General features: G+C 40.8%; 2 protein-coding genes across 13 annotated transcripts in view; one reads left to right on the top strand and one right to left on the bottom strand.

Annotated features, from left to right (window-relative positions):
* The window catches only part of RAB14 (RAB14, member RAS oncogene family), a 28,994-nt gene extending 20,546 nt beyond the window's left edge, over positions 1-8,448 (top strand). The window contains exons 5-8 of the mRNA XM_051842487.3: positions 1,198-1,264; positions 4,758-4,845; positions 5,170-5,200; positions 6,175-8,448. Coding sequence (XP_051698447.1) covers positions 1,198-1,264; positions 4,758-4,845; positions 5,170-5,200; positions 6,175-6,352 — 364 coding nt within the window. The 3' untranslated portion in view covers positions 6,353-8,448. The remainder of the gene's footprint in view (positions 1-1,197; positions 1,265-4,757; positions 4,846-5,169; positions 5,201-6,174) is intronic.
* A 9,442-nt stretch (positions 8,449-17,890) lies between these two features.
* Positions 17,891-20,423, bottom strand: part of CNTRL (centriolin) — a 108,570-nt gene continuing 106,037 nt past the window's right edge. For all 12 annotated transcript variants that reach the window (XM_051842356.3, XM_051842466.3, XM_051842453.3 and 9 more), the window contains 2 exons: positions 18,909-18,988; positions 17,891-18,326 (listed from right to left, as the gene is read on the bottom strand). In XM_051842356.3, coding sequence (XP_051698316.2) covers positions 18,938-18,988 — 51 coding nt within the window. In that variant the 3' untranslated portion in view covers positions 17,891-18,326; positions 18,909-18,937. The remainder of the gene's footprint in view (positions 18,327-18,908; positions 18,989-20,423) is intronic.

The raw sequence follows: 20,423 nt of genomic DNA, 5'->3' as shown, positions 1-20,423 counted from the left end.
TCATCCTCTGGTTCACTCCCCAAATGGTCGCAACAGTTGTAGCTTCCTCCAGGTCTCTCATGCAGGGGCAGGGGCCCAAGTACTGGGCCATCTTCTGCTGCTTTCCCAGGTCATAGCAGAGAGCTGGATTGGAAATAGAACAGCTGGGTCTTGAACTGGCGCCCATATGGAATGCCGGCACTGCAGGCAGCGGATTTACTCGCTATGCCACAGCATTGGCTCCAAAGTTCCTTTTTTTTTTTTTTTTTTTTTTTAAGATATATTTCGTTATTTGAAAGGCAGAGAGAGAGAATGGGAAGGAGGTAGAGAGAGGTCTTCCATCTGCTGGTTCACTCTCCAAATGGCCACAACGGCTGGAGCTGGGCCAGTCCGAAGCCAGGAGCTTGTTCGGGGTCTCCCACATGGGTGCAGGGGCCCAAGGATTTGGACCACCTTCTGCTTTGCTACAGCAGGGAGCTGGATAGAAGTGGAACAACTGGGACTTGAACCAGTGCGCATATTGGATGCTGGCACTTCAGGCAGCGGATTTTCCTGCTGTGCCATAGCTCTCGCCCTGATTCCTGTGTTTTTAAACTATTGCTTGGAGAAAGTTGAGAAACAGGACAATCTGAATCACCCCAAATGATTCAGGGGCCTGGAAATAAGAGTACAAAGTTAGGGTAAATTTCCTTACTGATATCTGGGAAATTGAATTTCCAGTCAAATGTATTAAATACTTTCCTTAAAGGCAGTTTCATGCTTTTGTTGTTAGCTTACTTTTTAAATTATTACTTAGTAAAGGTGAAATTATATACTAGTTTATAATAGTGTATATGACTGTCTTGTTTTCTAATTGAAAAATTAAAATTTAAAGACAGGTGAAAAAAGATTCCCATTGAATGTGTCATTGGTTAGATAATTTGGTGCTACTGTGTCTCTTGTTTGGAAAATCTGGATGATTTCAAAATAATTTTAATTTGACTTTAGAAATTATGAGGTCAGAACGTCCTATAAATTTTCTTTTATTCCCTGCTTGCTTATCTGTTTATGGTTGTGCTTTTAAATGTCAGCAATGTACTTCTAATGTATCCTTAGCATAGTTGTTGAATATTTTTAGAAACTATTAATGTGTACATTTTAAGTGTTAGAGTTCCTTTTTTTCTGTTAAAGTGGTGATTGTATGTGGAGATCACAAATTTGAACTTTAATTTTTTGCAGAAGAAGTACATATAATCACTTAAGCAGCTGGTTGACAGATGCAAGGAATCTCACCAATCCAAATACTGTAAGTTACAAGACATATTATGGATAAAATTTAAGATCTAGGATAATCCAAACAGGAAATCCATTTACTAGTGAGAGCTTTGTATTTGGATACTAAGAATGAGCAAATCTTTATTTTATTAAATTAATTGAAGACATTTGAACTTTTTTTTTAGTTCAGATTATTCCAGATTTTGTGTTTTATTTCATTTGGGTTTTGCTTATGTTTGTAGTTTAAAAAAGTGAAATTTATGATTGGGATAGTGAGCTCATATCAAGTGGAAGCTGTGAAATTTAATTATATTTCTTTGCAAAGATAAATGTGGATACTTTGTTCCCAAGAGGTTATTATCTAGCAGAGAAAGCCAGCAGGTATATAGATAGACATGCTGCAAAGAGGGTATTCCAGGAACAGTGTGAGGAAAGGCATTTAGCTGTGATGGCCTCTGGCTTTCTCAAGCTTGGGCCTGTTTCTCACTTAGCTTTATAATAGCATGGGGCAGGAGGCTGGTTCAGTAAATGCTCAGATGTCATCAGTGGTAAGATTAGCCTCTATTAGGCAACAGCAGTTTAATCATATTGAAAAATAATCATATTGAAAACTATTTGCCTGCTATGCTAGGGACTGTTGGGGAACTTTCAGTCCATTATCGCATGAAGTCCACTGTAGGTGCACATATAGAGCTACAGATGAATGTTCATAATGGCTTTATCTGCAAAAGTCAAGGACTGGAAATCCATCTTGGCCTTGGACAACTGAATGGTTGAACAGTCTGATATATTCACACTGTGGAATACTACTCAGCAATTCGTAGGGATGAATTATTGATAACATGGAAACTATATGGATCTCGGAGCCATTGTGCTGCATATGAAAAGCCAATTTCAAAAGGTTACCTACTCTGTGATTCCATTTATAGAATATTTTCAATATGATGGAATTGTAGAGATGAGAACAGGAGAGAGGATAGAGATTAGTGGTTGCCAGGGGTTAGTAATAGGGATAGAGGGTTGGAGTGGTGTGACTGTGATGAGAGTGCCACAGAGCAATTCCTTTGTAGTGATGGGACATTTCAGTATCTCAATTGTGGTAACACAAATCTGTACCTATGATAAAATTGAATAGAGCTACACAGGAGCACATGTATGCGAGTGTGTAAAAACTGTGAAATCTTTGTAAGAGCTGTAGTTTGTACACATGTCCATTTCCTGGATTTGAGAGTGCTCTACATTTAAGTTGCTGCTATTGGTCAGGTTATATGACCTCTGTATTTTTTGTAAGCTTCCATGAGTCTACGATTGTTCAAATAAAATGTTAAAAACAAAAAACTGACCGTAGATGTTCCATGGAATATAGTAAAAAAAATTCACTGTGTCCTCCTGCCTCATTTTGCCCTTTGTAATCCTCAGAAGGAAAACCCAGAAAATCCTTTCTTTAAGGTCCTGCACAAGCGGTTAGGTTTTCTGTAGAGTTGCTTTGGCTTTCTGTGTAGAAGCTGTGTGCTTTCTCATGTTGTCAATGTCTTCTGTACCTCTGTGTTGCTAGCATGTAATTTTATGTCTCTCCTTTCAGGAGATAGGATGCCCAGTATAGAAATTCATAAGGAATTTGGAAAGGAAGCAGTATTTCTTGTTTTGAGTCCCGTGCCATAATGACCCTGTACTATTGTTAACTTTACCAGGCTTTTAAAAAAATTGATTACTTCTTTAATTGTCATTTCTTTATTTTTTAAAAGACTAGTAGACTATAATATGAACATTCTTTCTCTTCTTAGTGGACATTTCTACATGCTAGTTGAAGAGTATTCACTTGTACTACCTAACTGATCTCCTTGCAAAAGGTTTACATTCAGATCAAAATGGTTGTTTGGTTAATTGGACAAAAATGGAAGAGCCTTTTTTTTTTTTTTTTTTTTTTTTTTGACAGGCAGAGTGGACAGTGAGAGAGCGAGACAGAGAAAAAGGTCTTCCTTTGCCGTTGGTTCACCCTCCAATGGCTGCCGTGGCTGGCGCGCTGTGGCCGGCGCACCGCGCTGATCCGATGGCAGGAGCCAGGTACTTATCCTGGTCTCCCATGGGGTGCAAGGCCCAAGTACTGCACTCCCGGGCCATGGCAGAGAGCTGGCCTGGAAGAGGGGCACCCGGGACAGAATCCGGCGCCCCGACCGGGACTAGAACCCGGTGTGCCGGCGCCGCAAGGTGGAGGATTAGCATAGTGAACCGTGGCGCCGGCCGAGCCATTTTTTCATATGAAAAAAAAAACATTAATGGGAAAGTACCTTTTAGTTGAAGCTATCCTTTCCTAAAGTGTCTATATCTGGATTCCTGTATCCGGAAGGGGAAGTATTACCAGTTGTCAAAACAAGTACATGTGCTGGATGTCTCTATGTAAAGTGTACAGCCTACCCCCAGCCCCTAGTAAATTCATAAGGAGTTGGAGAGGAGGGAAGTATCTGAGTGTTTCCCAAGGTTACTTGCTTTTTCCTTAGAACTTTGCAGAGCTTCCCTTAACTTTAGCCTGTCTTCCCTGTAGAGATGATTCCAGAGTAGACACAGGTATGTGTTATTTTGTCTTGGATTTGAACTCATCCTATAAGGTCCCCATCTTCTACCCCTAGTAGTTTCCCTTTCCCTGATACACGCAGGCATTTGTTACCAGTTGCTACAAACTTGGTCCTGCCTATGGAAGCTGTGGGGTAGCACAGCATTTCTCTGAGGCCACCATTTAGGTTTCTGCCGAACTAGGAAAAGTCCTCCTACCACCAGCTTAGTAAGAGGCCTTTAGGATGTTGCTGTGCCTTTGAGCTGTCATTTCCTCCCCAGTACTTTAGGTAGTTCTTAAAATTTTCGGAGCTTCCCAGAACCTTTTGAAAATCGGGTGGAACCCATGAACCTTTTCCCCCGGGGGATGTCCATGTTTATAAAGCATTTTGCACTTCACTTCAGGGCAGTCACAGATCCCCTGGAGCTTGGTCATAGACCCCTAGTAATCTTCCTTAGATAAGTCATACTTTTTGGCCTATATAAGATGAAGCTTTATTATCTGGCCCCCAGACGGTTTTTGAATGGCTTGCTAAGTAAGGATGATTTTTATGTTTTTAAAGAATAAAAACCCCAAAAATACAGCCAAGAAGGATATGCAAAGAGACTGTGGGGCCCACCAACCTGAAAAATAGACTCTGCTCTTTACAGAAAGTTTGTCACCTCTTTGCATGGAGGGTTGTCTAGGTTCTTCTTAGTACTTAATGACTTTATGGTTCTGTAGTCCTTCCTGGTGGGTAATTGCTTTCAAAAAGTTAATGGAATAAACTGATGGATCTAAAAAAATTTTTTGCATTAAAATATTTAATTTTTAATTCCATTTTCCCTTGAAGTTTTTGAAGTACCCCCAGACTTGTTTTACATTTAAAAAGGCCCAGGTGGTTTTCTGTCCAGAATTTTAGATTTCACAATTTGAATGATTGACTTAAATGGTTGCTTTGTTTTAAGATGTCTTTCTTTTGATCACAAATTAGGTAATAATTCTCATAGGAAATAAAGCAGACTTGGAAGCACAGAGAGATGTTACATATGAAGAAGCCAAACAGTTTGCTGAAGAAAACGGTGGGTTTCCTTTAAGACTTAATGGTCACATTTGGGAGAATTGCTAAGGAAAGGTGGGATTTTGTTATTGCAGATTGACAGTTTTTTTAAAAAATGGAAAAAATCTCAAGAATGAAGAAATGTATTTCTGTGAGATTCATATCAGGAGTAGTACAATTAATGACAGATAATGATGCTGCCCCCTTATACTCCCTCTTTCATAAAATGCCGTGTTAGTGAGAGTATTGATAGCTGATAGATAGGCAGCTTCTGGTCAGATGTTACTGAAGAGAATGCCCTGGTGAGTTTGAAGTGTCCTCATTATAGTCTGAATTTTATTTTTAGGCTTATTGTTCCTTGAAGCAAGTGCAAAAACGTAAGTATGGCTAAAATACAGATGTTTCAGTTATATTTTAGCTTCTGAGTGTAAAACCATGTTTATCAAAGTATATAATATAATTGTTCATTTACTGTATAATACATAAATGTGCAGTGCTGTGGCAAGAAAAATATTGAGCAGACATTTCTACTTCCTGTTTCGTATTTCAAAATAATACTGAGTTTTTCTACTTGTAATATTGGACCTTGATTATGCCATTGGTAAAACCAGGTTAATCAGTGAGACCATGTTTACATTCCAGAAGTGTTTGACTTTCACAACCGAGCTGGTTTGGCATCTCAGACCCAAGCTTGGCCAACTTGCTGGTAGTATTTTACCTCAGAGATCCCGTTGAAAAGCATGACTTAGGGAAATACTTAGTGTCTGATCAAAAGCATGATGAATTGTTTTTCCATGTCAGCTGTGGAACTCCAGTTCTACATTATTCCAGTCATTGATCTTCAGTTATCAGACCTCCGATTCCTTGCAGTGGTAGTGAGAGGCTTGGCTTTTTTTGTTTAGCATTATCTGTAGTGTGATCTCTAAGAGAACTGAAGTGTGCACAGTGCTCAGTGTGAACATGTCACCATTACATACAAACAGCACAGTTCACGTTTGGCTGATCAGATCCTGCAGATCCCAGAATCCTGTTCAGCATGTACAGATTCCATTTCTCTAATCTCAGCTGTCCTGTCATCTAGTAACAAATAGTATTGTAATGACTAGAGCACATACGCCTATCCAGCTAGAGGTCTGCAGAATAGCTCTTAGAACGATGCTTATGTGTTTTCCACAGGAAATATTTTCCCATGTTGTTCTCTTAGCTCAGGCTTCTGGTAATCTCTTACCAGACAGTGGCTAAATTGAAGACACCATGGCACTTGACTAAAGGTTAGCAAAAGGGCAGTGTATAAAGTCTTATTTTAGTAGAAAGCAGTGGTTCTCGAATAAAGTTGTCACTTGCCTCTTAGGGGAGAGAATGTAGAAGATGCTTTCCTGGAGGCTGCCAAGAAAATCTATCAGAACATTCAGGACGGAAGCCTGGATCTGAATGCTGCCGAGTCCGGTGTACAACACAAACCCTCAGCCCCGCAGGGAGGCCGGCTAACCAGTGAGCCCCAACCCCAGAGAGAAGGCTGTGGCTGCTAGTGACCTCTTTGCTCTGGCCTCTCATTTGACCTTTCACCTCTGTCTGTTGGAAGCAGTACTTTTTACTGCCTCGTTGTCTTCTGTACATCTTACTGGGTTTAATTAAAAAACAAAACAAAACTCTGTTGTAAAAACAGTTTAACACAATACTAAACTGCTAAACAACTAGATGTAATCAGGTTATCAAAGGCAAGTAGAGTAATAAATCTCTCCTGCATGGTGAATCTAGACTTTTTCCCCCTTGATTGTCCTTGTGATAGCTCTGTCACCAATATGATTTAAACTGAGCACTGATGCTGGACTTCAATGATTTCGACCCTCCCTTTTTGGCAAGGCTTCGTCTTACTGTATGGTTTAATTTGATGATATCTTAAGCCTTCTCCCCATCTTGAACTGTTCAAGTATGTCTGGTGTAACCAATAAGTTTATCGCTGTGAAGTGACTGCTGATGGCAGAGAAGGGGTTCAGTAACTGCTTCTGTTTTGTTTTTGTTGGATAAATTCCCTGTTGTGTGGGTGGTATTTTTCTTGATGAGGTTTGCTTCTGTCTTAGCCTTGCACGGGGAAAAATATTCATTTATCTTTTTCTCTTGTGCTTAATTAATAGCTTTATCCTTTTTTTACATTATTTTATCCTTTCTCTTTAACAGAAAGTAAATATGTATAAAATTCGAAGGAACCGAACTAACAATACGTTCTTTGTATATTATTTTAATGAAGAAAATAAATTGATTACTGGCATTGGAACAGTATAAAATTACCAGTTTGTACAGTATGACCTACATGTGACCATGTTACTCCCTCCATTTCACGTAAGAAAATAGACAAAACTGCAGTTCACAAGTAGTACTGGCTCCACCCCTTGGTGCTGGCAGTGTTGGGGACATTATGCTGGAAAGAGCTCCTAGCATCAAAGGATTAACACTAGCCAATTCTGTTCCATCTTTGCACTGTGGCTTCTCTGCTGATTTTCTTAACTATTCTTGTGCAATCGACAATGTGCTAACCTGCTTTTCTCTTTTTGTAAACATTTTGCATTATAGGCTGCATTCTTGCCTTACTGTATAGAAAAAGAACAAAGGCTGGGTTTATTATTGCACATTTTAAGCTTTTATACCTGTATCTTCTTGGAATGGTCCGATTCTGAACCAGACAGGCAGAACCGCAGGTCTGCTGTTAAGGGATTTTAATTGTGCATTTTTAACACTACAGTGAAGTAATTTAAAATATCCCTTGTGTTCATAGTATAAGGGACTGTTTTATGTCATGTCGGCATAGATTGTTTTGTAAAAGGGTAAGTGTTTCCTAAGGGTGTTTCAGTGTTTGTGCTGATACCGAGTTACTACTTTACACTAGGTGTTTTGGCCACTGAAAGAATCCTGTATTGCCAGAGAAACAATCTTACTTCTTTAGACAACAAACAGGTTTTACTGAGTTGTTCTTTTCTGCTGATTGCTTTCTAATTGAGTTTATGGTTCAGTGGCTGGGAATTGAGAAGTTATTGGGAGGGAGTAGGTAAACCTCAGCATATTATATAAAATGCACTCGGCTCGACTGCTGTGTTTAAAATACACATTTTAAATCCCTCTTTACAGACACTAACGTACATCTTTCTGGGTTGTAAACATGTGATAGTACCGGAGTATTGTATAGTCAATGTTAAATAAAAGCCCAAACTGGAATGTGCAGAAAATAGGATTTGGTTAATTTGTGGACTCATTTTTATTTTTGTCTTTGTTTAACTTTAAAGCAAAGGAAGATTCCTGGAGTAGATTGGTATATTCTGTTACAGACTTACCATGACCCATTTTGCTTTCACTGTTGCATCACAAGGGATTCTCCCAGGGACCATGACCTGCTGGTGTGTGTATATATTTACAAAAACAAAACAAACAGACCCACCCATAGGGTAGCAATCACAGACTGAAGACTTCGCTTGTTAGGTGCAATACCCTGATTCCCAAAGTTGGTTACAGTGGGTCTTGTTTCTGTGACAGAAGGATTTATTCAGACTGCTGTACTCTTCATTTGATGTAACAAAATGCTATTAATCTAAATATTTGTAAATAAAGTACCTGTATCTAGATTAAATTAAAATCGGTTGCATTATTTTCTGAACTATAATAGGGTTTTTTTTTTTTTCCCAGTGATCAGTTGTTCGGTGTAAGTCGTCAGTTATTGGCAGAACCGCCCTGGTTTGTATACAGGTGTATACATGCGCAGCGTATAAAGCCTCAGCACCAAGTGACAGCTGCATTGTGACCCCTGTGTTTGCATCAGCCCCCGCAGTGCACTCACTCAGCCTTCCCCAGGGTGAGGGCAGTGCCTGTGGTGTCTGATGGTGTCCTTCCTTGACTGTGCTCGAGGCCAGATTCATTCTGCATGTATAAACTTGGGTGCTCAGAGGATCAGGTTGTCATTGTAACGTCTGTGTGCCTGACAAGCTTGGCAAGTGCACTGTGGAGAGAATGTGAAAATCTTTTACTTTTTAAGCCATGAGAGCTTCCCGCTCGTGCGGTTGCCTGATTCTCTGGGCTACCTGTTGGCCCTCACATCCGTGAGGTGGCCCTGACTAGTAACTGGTGCTCAGCGGTCCTTGTGCATTAGACATTACAGTACAATGTTCACATAGTTTTCATGGATAATAAAGTGTGCATTAGACATTACAGTACAATGTTCACATAGTTTTCATGGATAATAAAGTGTTTGATGCAGTAACTTTGATTTTTATTTTTGGTTGGTGTTTTACACGTAATAGTTCAAAGTAGTAAGATTTCTTTGGAAAAAGGTCTTTTGAAACCATGTGTTTTGGCTTCATATATTACATTCTCAACTTTCATTAGCCCATAGTTTTTGAGAACTTTTGCCTGTAAATCTAAGTGTGATTTTTTTTTTTTTAACTTTTATTTAATGAATATACGTTTCCAAAGTACGAATAATGGATTACCATGGCTTCCCCCCCATACCGTCCCTCCCACCCACAACCCTCCCCTTTCCCACTCCCTCTCCCCTTCCATTCACATCAAGATTCATTTTCAATTATCTTAATATACAGAAGATCAGCTTAGTATACATTAAGTAAGGATTTCAACAGTTTGCTCCCACACAGAAACATAAAGTGAAAAATAATAGATGATTTTTTTAAATGATGATGAAATCAGATCAGACCTATTGTCATGTTTAATCCCAGTGAGAGTCAAGTTGGGAGTTGATAGTTTCTTTTCTTTTCTTTTTTTTTTTTTTTTTTTACAGAGGATCAGTTTAGTATGCATTAACTAAGATTTCAACAGTTTGCACCCCCATAGAAACACAAAGTGAAATATACTGTTTGAGTACTCGTTATAGCATTAAATCTCAATGCACAGCACATTAAGGACAGAGATCCTACATGAGGAGTAAGTGCACAGTGACTCCTGTTGTTGACTTTACCAATTGACACTCCTGTCTATGGCATCAGTAATCTCCCTATGCTCCAGTCATGAGTTTCCAAGGCTATGGAAGCCCCTTGAGTTCTCCGACTCTTATCTTGTTTAGACAAGGTCATAGTCAAAGTGGAGGTTCTCTCCTCCCTTCAGAGAAAGGTACCTCCTTCTTTGAAGACCTGTTCTTTCCACTGAGATCTCACTCACAGAGATCTTTTGCCAGAGTGTCTTGGCTTTCCATGCCTGAAATACTCTCATGGGCTTTTCAGCCAGATCTGAATGCCTTTAGGGCTGATTCTGAGGCCAGAGTGCTATTTAGGGCATCTGCCATTCTATGAGTTTGCTGAGTATCTCACTTCCCATGTTGGATCACTCTCCCCTTTATTTATTCTATCGGTTAGTGTTAGCAGGTACTAGACTTGCTTATGTGCTCCCTTTGACTCTTAGTCCTTTCATTATGATCAATTGCGAACTGAAATTGATCACTTGGACTAGTGAGATGGCATTGGTACATGCCACCTTGATGGGATTAAATTGGAGTCCCCTGGTATGTTTCTAACTCTACCATTTGGGGCAAGTCAGCTTGAGCATGTCCCAAATTATATATCTCTTCCCTCTCTTATTCCTACTCTTATGGTTAACAGGGATCACATTTCAGTTAAATTTCAACACTTAAGAATAACTGTGTATTAATTACAGAATTAAATCAGTCATATTAAGTAGAACAGACAAAAAAACTACTAAGAGGGATAATGTATTAAGTTGTTCATTAACAGTCAGGGCTATGCTGATCAAGTCACCGTTTCCCATAGTGTCCCTTTCACTTCAACAAGTTTCCTTTTTGGTGTTCAGTCAGTTGTCACCGATCAGGGAGAACATATGGTATTTGTCCCTTTGGGACTGGCTTATTTCACTCAGCATGATGTGTTCCAGATTCCTCCATTTTGTTGCAAATGACTGGATTTCGTTGTTTCTTACTGCAGTATAGTATTCTAAAGAGTACATATCCCATAATTTCTTTATCCAGTCTACCGTTGATGGGCATTTAGGTTGGTTCCAGGTCTTAGCTATTGTGAATTGTGCTGCAATAAACATTAGGCTGCAGACCGCTTTTTTGTTTGCCAATTTAAATTCCTTTGGGTAAATTCCAAGGAGTGGGATGGCTGGATTGTATGGTACGGTTATATTCAGGTTTCTGAGGAATCTCCAGACTGATTTCCATAGTGGCTTGACCAGTTTGCATTCCCACCAACAGTGGGTTAGTGTCCCTTTTTCCCCACATCCTCGCCAGCATCTGTTGTTGGTAGATTTCTGAATGTGAGCCATTCTAACCGGGGTGAGGTGGAACCTCATTGTGGTTTTGATTTGCATTTCTCTGATTGCTAATGACCTTGAACATTTTTTCATGTGCCTGTTGGCCATTTGGATTTCCTCTTTTGAAAAATGTCTATTGAGGTCCTTGGCCCATCTCTTAAGTGGGTTGTTGGTTTTGTTTTTGTGGAGTTTCTTGATCTCTTTGTAGATTCTGGTTATTAACCCTTTATCTGTTGCATAGTTTGCAAATATTTTTTCCCATTCTGTCGGTTGCCTCTTCACTCTCCTGACTGTTTCTTTTGCAGTACAGAAACTTCTCAATTTGATGCAATCCCAATAGTTAATTTTGGCTTTGACTGCCTGTGCCTCCCGGGTCTTTTCCAGAAACTCTTTGCCTGTGCCAATATCTTGAAGGGTTTCTCCAATGTTCTCTAGTAACTTGATGGTGTCAGGTCGTAGATTTAGGTCTTTAATCCATGTTGAGTGGATTTTTGTGTAAGGTGTAAGGTAGGGGTCTTGCTTCATGATTCTGCACGTGGAAATCCAATTTTCCCAGCACCATTTATTGAATAGACTGTCCTTGCTCAAGGAATTAGTTTTAGATCCTTGATCAAATATAAGTTGGCTGTAGATGTTTGGGTTGATTTCTGGTATTTCAATTCTGTTCCATTGGTCTATCCTTCTGTTTCTGTACCAGTACCATGCTGTTTTGATTACAACTGCCCTGTAGTATGTCCTGAAATCTGGTATTGTGATGCCTCCGGCTTTGTTTTTGTTGTACAAGATTGCTTTAGCTATTCGAGGTCTCTTGTGCCTCCATATAAATTTCAGCACCAATTTTTCCAGATCTGAGAAGAAGGTCTTCGGTATCTTGATTGGTATTGCATTGAATCTATAAATTGCTTTTGGGAGAATGGACATTTTGATGATATTGATTCTTCCAATGCATGAGCTTAGAAGATTTTTCCATTTCTTGGTATCCTCTTCTATTTCTTTCTTTAAGGTTTTGTAATTTTCATCGTAGAGATCTTTAACGTCCTTGGTTAAGTTTATTCCAAGGTATTTGATTGTTTTTGTAGCTATTGTGAATGGGATTGATCTTAGAAGTTCTTCCTCAGCCATGGCATTGTCTGTGTATACAAAGGCTGTTGATTTTTGTGCATTGATTTTATACCCTGCTACTTTGCCAAACTCTTCTATGAGTTCCAATAGTCTCTTGGTAGAGTTCTTTGGGTCCCCTAAATAAAGAATCATGTCATCTGCAAAGAGGGATAGTTTGAGTTCTTCCTTCCCAATTTGTATCCCTTTAATTTATTTTTCTTGCCTAATAGCTCTGGCTAGAACTTCCAGAACTATATTGAATAGCAGTGGTGAGAGTGGACATCCCTGTCTGGTCCCAGATCTCAGTGGAAATGCTTCCAACTTTTCCCCATTCAATAGGATGTTGGCTGTGGGTTTTTCATAGATTGCTTTGATTGTATTGAGAAATGTTCCTTCCAAACCCAGTTTGCTTAGAGTTTTCATCATGAACGGGTGTTGTATTTTATCAAATGCTTTCTCGGCATCTATTGAGAGAATCATATGGTTTTTCTTCTGCAGTCTGTTAATGTGGTGTATCACATTGATTGTCTTGCGCACATTAAACCATCCCTGCATACCAGGGATAAATCCCACTTGGTCTGGGTGGATGATCTTTCTGATGTGTTGTTGCATTCTATTGGCGAGAATTTTATTGAGGATTTTTGCATCTATGTTCATCAGGGATATTGGTCTGTAATTCTCTTTCAGTGCTGCATCTTTTCCCGGCTTAGGAATTAAGGTGATGCTGGCTTCATAGAAAGAATTTGGGAGGATTCCCTCTTCTTCAATTGTTCTGAATAGTTTGAGAAGAATTGGAGTTAGTTCTTCTTTAAATGTCTGGTAGAATTCAGCAGTGAATCCATCTGGTCCTGGGCTTTTCTTTGTTGGGAGGGCCTTTATTACTGTTTCAATTTCTGTCTCAGTTATGGGTCTGTTTAGGTTTTCGATGTCTTCCTGGTTCAATTTAGGTAGGTTGCATGTGTCCAGGAATCTATCCATTTCTGATAGGTTTCCCTGTTTGCTGGCATACAAGTCCTTGTAGTAATTTCTGATGATTCTTTTTATTTCTGTGGTGTCTGTTGTTACATTTCCTTTTTCATCTCTGATTTTATTGATTTGGGTCTTTTCTCTTCTTTTTTTAGTTAGTTGGGCCAATGGGGTGTCAATTTTGTTTATTTTTTCAAAAAACCAGCTCCTCGTTTGGCTGATTTTTTGTAATGTTTTTCTTGATTCAATCCTGTTGATTTCTTCTCTGATTTTAATTATTTCTCTTCTCCTACTAGATTTGGGTCTGGTTTGCTGTAGGTTTTCTAGATTCTTGAGGTGAATAGAAAGCTCATCTATTTGGTGCCTTTCCAATTTCTTGATGTAGGCACCTATTGATATAAACTTTCCTCTTAACACTGCTTTTGCTGCGTCCCATAAGTTTTGGTATGTTGTGCTGTTATCCTCATTTACTTCCAGAAAGTTTTTGATTTCTCTTTTGATTTCTTCTATGACCCATTGTTCATTCAGGAGCATGTTGTTCAATCTCCATGTGTTTGCGTATGCTCTAGGGATTCCTGAGTTGTTCATTTCCAACCTCATTCCTTTATGGTCTGAGAAGCTGCATGGTATGATTCTAATTCTTTTGAATTTGCTGAGACTTGCTTTATGGCCTAGTATGTGGTCAATCCTAGAGAAGGTTCCATGTACTGCTGAGAAGAATGTATAATCTTTAGCTGTAGGATTGAAAGTTCTGTATATATCTGTTAGATCCATTTGGGCTATAGTGTCGTTTAAATCTACTGTATCCTTGTTGATCTTCTGTCCTATTGATCTGTCTATTTCTGAGAGTGGAGTATTGAAGTCCCCCAGTACTACTGTATTGGGGTCTAAGTCTCCCTTTAAGTCCGTTAACAAATCTTTTAGATAAACCGGTGCCCTGTAGTTAGGTGCATATACATTGATAATTGTTATATCTTCCTGTTGAATTGATCCCTTAATCATTATGTAGTGTCCCTCTTTGTCTCTCTTAATGGTTTTTGTGGTAAAGTTTATGGTGTCTGATATTAAGATGGCTACGCCTGCTCTTTTTTCATTTCTGTTGGCATGGTATATCTTTTTCCAGCCTTTCACTTTCAGTCTGTATGGATCTTTGTTGGAAAGATGTGTTTCTTGTAAGCAGCAAATAGATGGGTTTTGTTTTTTAACCCAATCAGCCAAACGGTGTCTTTTAACTGGACAGTTCAGGCCATTCACGTTCAATGTGACTAATGATAAGTGGTAACTTTGCCCTGCCATTTGCCAAAGATAAGTTCTAATATATGCTTTGAATTCCCTGTGATCTTTTGCTGTGAGCTTTCCTTCCTTGGTTTCCTTCCTTTACCTTCTTTCATATTGATGACCGTGTTTCTTTGTTTCTGTGTGTAACACATCTTTAAGCATCTTTTGCAGGGCTGGACGAGTGGCAACAAATTCTTTCAATTTCTGTTTGTTATGAAAAGTCTTTATTTCACCTTCATTCACAAATGATAGCTTTGCAGGATATAATATTCTGGGCTGGCAGTTGTTCTCTCTTAGTACCTGGGCTATATCTCGCCATTCCCTCCTAGCTTGTAGAGTTTCTGATGAGAAGTCAGCTGTGAGTCTGATTGGAGATCCTCTGAGAGTAATCTGACGTTTCTCTCTTGCACATTTTAGGATCTTTTCTTTATGTTTCACTGTGGAGAGTTTAATTACAACGTGCCGTGGTGAGGGTCTCTTTTGGTCGTGTTTATTAGGGGTTCTGTGAGCTTCCTGTACTAGGATTTCTCTGTCCTTCTCCAAACCTGGGAAATTTTCTGCTAATATCTCACTAAAAAGGCCTTCTAATCCTTTCTCCCTCTCCATGCCTTCAGGAACTCCTAGAACCCGAATGTTGGGTTTTTTAATAGTATCCTGAAGATTCCCGACAATATGTTTTAGATTCCTAATTTCCTCTTCTTTTCTTTGGTCTGACTGTATCCTTTCCTGTTCTCTGTCTTCTAAGTCCGATATTCTCTCTTCTGCTTCTCCCATTCTGTTTGTAAGGCTCTCTATTGTGTTTTTCATTTGATCTATTGAATTCTTCACTTCAGTCACTATCCCAGTTTCCTGTTGTACTAGTTGTTTCGTTTCATTTTGATTCCTCCTTAATATTTCATTTTCACGAGAGAGATTTTCTATCTTGTCCATTAAGGATTTCTGTAGTTCAAGAATTTGTTTTTGAGAACTTCTTAATGTTCTTATCAATTTTTTGAGATCTGCTTCTTGCATTTCTTCTATGTCATCATCCTCATAATCTTGAATTGGGGTGTCTTTTTCATTTGAGGGCTTCATGGTGACTTCCTTGTTTTTATTACCTTGGTTTTTGCGTTTGTTATTTGTCATATTGGAGATATTTGGTTTCTTCACTGTGGTGCTTTTTCTTGTTATACTATGACTCTAGATTAAGTGGACTATCTGTTTTTGATGGAGCCTTGGGGCTTGAGATGGGTGTGGCCTGAGAGCTCTGTTTGGTGTGCCAAAGGTGACACTCCCAGGTTAGGCGTGGTAAACCTCTCTCCCTCTCTCTCTCTCTCTTTTTTTTTTTGATTCAACAGGGAAGTTATTCTGCACAGCTGAACAAAGTTGGAGGTAGTTAGCAGGCAAATGATATACCCACAGGAGCCAGAGATCAGAAGCTCTTTCCCAAGGACCACACAGGGAGTCTGTTCGGCCCTTAGAGTGGGCTCAAATTCTCCTTCAGTCTCCCGCTGGGTTGCCAAAGTTACGGAATTGTAGCGTCTCTGGAGAGTGCTCACGTGAATTCCGTGAGTTCTCTCCCCCACCGTCTCTTTTTTCACAGTCTCAGTTCAGTAGCACCATAAATTTACTAAGTCCTAATCTCCTGTTAATTCGCCCCGCCCAGAGTCAGGTTTTACTGCTAGGCTCAGGGCCGGTGCAGACCTGAGGTCGCTCTGCTTATGACGTATGTCCAAGATGGCGCCTGCTCTTTGTCTTGCTCGCCCTTGAGAGGTGAGCGGAGAGAGAGAAACCCGTGTCCATACCAGTCACCTTTTTTTTTTCCCTCTCTCTCTCTTCCAGTTAGCTTGGTGAAGTCCCCCCCGCCCCGGGGGTCGTTCCCTCTAGTCTCCTCTCTCCGCTTGCCTGCTGGTGTCTCGGGCTATTGAGGTTCGGCTCACCTCGCGCTCCAGCGCTGGTGTGTTGAGTCTGCCGCTGATGTCCCGAACTGTGGGCTCCCACGCTCTCCACGCAGGCCTGCTCCCCCTCCAGCGCCGATGCGTGGACTCGGAGCCCCGGACTTCCCAAGTCTCCCCGCTGTTGCACTCCCCTTCGAGCACCCGCGCGCAGACCCTGCAGCCCGCGCAGCTCAGTCCCGCGGCTCGGCCTCCGCGGCTCAGTCCCGCGGCTCGGTCCTGCGGCTCGGCTTTCGCGCGCGGTGGGCGACCTTGTTCTCCCAGTAGGTCCTCCGATTCACGCCCACTGGATCCAGAAGAGTTTTGTCTGCAATATTTTCCTGGTTCTTTTTTCTGAGGCTACCGTAACTCCCCTTTTATTAAACTAAATTTTCCCGGACTATCGGTGCGCGCCCTCACTATTCCGCCATCTTGGCTCCGCCCCCTAAGTGTGATTTTTTAAAAAGATTATTATTTTTTAAAGGAATAGTACAGTTCACAATCACTGTGAGCTCCTTTTCAAGTGAAGGTAGAGCGTTCATGGAGCAGTGTAGAGAGGAGACGCTGCGGCTGTACAGAATTATGTCCATAAGACACCAGTAATTGTTACTGGGGCAAGGCTTGAAACATTTAGCTGATTGGAGAAAGCAAAACGAAGACATTTCGAGTTTTGTTTTGGACGTAGATGCCTACTAGAACTTGTGTGTTAATACATTGTATGTCACTTTCATTACCTTTGTAATAATTATATTTATGCCAATTCTTTGTGGTCCAGTTCTGTTTACTCTTCAGGAATAGAAAGCTCAGTGCTATTGCACTTGGCTCTTCTCTACTGCAGTAGCGTGTACAGTACATGTTATGACTTGCAAGCCGTTAAGTGGCTTAGAAGAGTTCTTGGGAACTTTTTAAAACCTAATCTATCACATATTTACCCAATGGGAATATTTCTAGTGTCATACAGCTGTGACTGTACTTGCAAAATATTTCGTTTTCTTTTAAAATTTGATTGGCAGAGAGACAACTCCAATTTGCTGGTTTACTCCCATTTATGCTGCTAATGGCCAGGGCTGGGCTGGACTGCAGCTGGGAGCTGGGTGGCAGGAATCCAGTAACTTGAGCCATCATTTCTGCCTCCGGGGTCCACAGTAACAGGAAGCTGGAGTCAGGAGCCAATGGCAGGTATTGAACGCGGATACTCTGATATGGTATGTGGGTGTCTTAGCTGCTTAAAGAAATGTAGATCTTGGTGTCAGGCCATTAATTATAGCTCAGGAATTTAAATTCTGAGCACAATTTGAATTTTCACCAGGTCTGAGTCTCCAAAGTACAAAACTTTCCTTATTTTTCACTAAAGAATTATTAGCTATAATGTTTAATAATAGATATTTCCAAATGATGACACATTCACTGATAAGTACAGCATACTTCATTTTCCAGGTAAAAGGTAGAAGCCATTTGAAAGATTAATCCAATTTTTACTTTACTGTAAATCCAAGAAATTATTATTTTATTGTAAATTGATCTGTAAAATGGAAAGTCAGATGATCCAGGTTGAATATATCTTTTATTTTTATATGAAAAATAAATCTTAGGTAAAATCCAAAAATAACTCTGTATACATGAAGAGGGGCTGAAGTACATTCTTTTCTTTGTAACTAGATTTACTAGTTTGTAGATTGAAATATGCAGTTAAAAATCTACATTGGTTTTATAAAAACATTTAATAATTAAACACTGTAGGACCCCAGTTTAGAATGTATACAACTATTCCCATATGTACAAGTAATTCACAAAAAATGCTGGCATTAATGAATGGTACAAGCATAAAAACTAGAGTGGCATTTTGGCATCTTTGTTCCATAATCTCAAAAAAATCAAGTGGCATTCAACTAGAGTGAGTGAGTGAGGTAGCAGAGAAGGTATTTCCTTAGATACATTCATGCCAGTGACGGTATTTTTCATCTTGGCTCAGTCATGTTTCCTGCAGTAAGACAAAAAGGGAGGACAAATTATTCAAATGATGAAAGAATAATGAAGTGATGGATAACAACATACTGAGTACCTCTTTGGAAAAATGCTTTAAGATGAACCACTACAGAATTAGGAAAGTTAATAGTTTTTTTTTGTTTTTTTTTTTTGTTTTTTTTTTTTTTGACAGGCAGAGTGGACAGTGAGAGAGAGAGACAGAGAGAGAAAGGTCTTCCTTTGCCATTGGTTCACCCTCCAATGGCCGCCGCGGCCGGCGCACCGTGCTGATCCGATGGCAGGAGCCAGGAGCCAGGAGCCAGGTGCTTTTCCTGGTCTCCCATGGGGTGCAGGGCCCAAGCACCTGGGCCATCCTCCACTGCACTCCCTGGCCACAGCAGAGAGCTGGCCTGGAAGAGGGGCAACCGGGACAGAATCCGGCGCCCCAACCGGGACTAGAACCCAGTGTGCCGGCGCCGCAAGGTGGAGGATTAGCCTATTGAGCCACGGCGCCGGCTTAGTTTATTTTTTTTTTTTAACCGCTAGATTTGAAGATTTTCCAGTTGAGAGTACCAATTCAGAAATCTCTAACACATACCTGTGAGAACGCTGGGGATGGCGTCAGTGTCAGTAACTGCCTGACGGCTCTGATGGACCGTGTGCGATTTGCTGGAAGATCTGAGAAGTGAAACGTTAAGGCTCAGAAGCCAGCCCCAGACTCCAGTCTAGTTGAGGCAGGCCTTTATTCCACACAGGCCTGGATCACAACCCCAAAGTCACCTAACAATCTTGCCTCTACTCCTTGTGCCTCTGACACCTCTCTTGAATATTTTCTTGCCTTTGGGGCACCTGAACTCTTCATCTTCAGGCTGCCCTCTTGACCTGATAACTGAACCTGCCTCTTCAGCCTGTTTGCTGTTTGTCTTACTCCATTGGCTATCTTGCCTCTAAAACCTGCCCACTTCTTAGTGTACACTGCCTCTCAATTATTTATTTATTTTTTTTTGACAGGCAGAGTTAGAGAAAGGTCTTCCTTCTGTTGGTTCACCCCCCAGATGGCTGCTCTGGCCGGCATGCTGTGCCGATCTGAAGCCAGGAGCCAGGTGCTTCCTCCCAGTCTCCCATGCGGGTGCAGGGCCCAAGCACTTGAGCCATCCTCCACTGCCTTCCTGGGCCACAGCAGAGAGCTGGACTGGAAGAGGAGCAACCAGGAAAGAACTGGTGCCTGACCGGGACTAGAACCCACTGTGTCAGCGCCACAGGTGAGGATTAGCCTAGTGAGCCATGGTGCCGGCCCATGCCTCTCATGTTCTCTTCCTTAAATCCTGCCCCAGGGCCCATAATGGTTTTGGTCTTTAGCACCACAGAAGCGTTAAGGTAAATCATTCAAATCTTGGCTGCTATTCTCACTATGTGACCTGTGCAAGTCGTTTGCCAGCCTTGGGCCTATTAAAGAAGCATTTGTCCTTGAATGTTCCTTATGGTTCAACCAATACAACACATTGCTCTCTGCCTGGTTCTATCCTGTACTGTGCCTTTGACCAGGTCATCTGTCATTACTGATATATGTCCTAACCCCAAGGACAAAGATGAAATGAGATGGTAGAAAGTGTTCAGTATAGTATGTGCACACAGTAGGCACTCAAGAACAGAAATTTGGGTCTGGCACTGTGGCACAGTGTGCTGAGGCTCTGTCTGCAGTGCTGGTATCTCATAGGGTTCGAGCCCGGCTGTTCCACTTCAGATCAGCTCTCTGCTAATGGCCCGAGAAAGCAGTGGGGGAGGGCCCAAGTCCTTGGGTGGCCCCCGCACCCGCGAGGGAGACCTGGAAGAAGCTCCTGGTTTGGGATCAGCTCATCTCAGCTCCAGCCGTTGGCAGCCATTTGGGGAGTGAACCAGTGGATGGAAAACCTTTCTGTCTCTCCTCTCTGACTGTACCTCTCAAATATTAAAAAAAAATAAAGAATGGAAGTATTATCTGTCCCTTGACAGTTACAGTGCTACTGCTTGCCAGTTCCATGAGTGTATTTCAAATTCCTCCTAAATGACTATTAACCTTAGCTGAGGCCTATACAGAGAATCATCTAAAATTTAGTTTTTTGTTTTCTGATAG

This window comes from Oryctolagus cuniculus, chromosome 1 (assembly GCF_051225735.1).
Source record: "Oryctolagus cuniculus isolate XC-2025 breed Fujian yellow rabbit chromosome 1, ASM5122573v1, whole genome shotgun sequence".
NCBI classification, from domain to species: domain Eukaryota; kingdom Metazoa; phylum Chordata; class Mammalia; order Lagomorpha; family Leporidae; genus Oryctolagus; species Oryctolagus cuniculus.
This window is presented reverse-complemented; position numbering and strand designations above follow the sequence as displayed.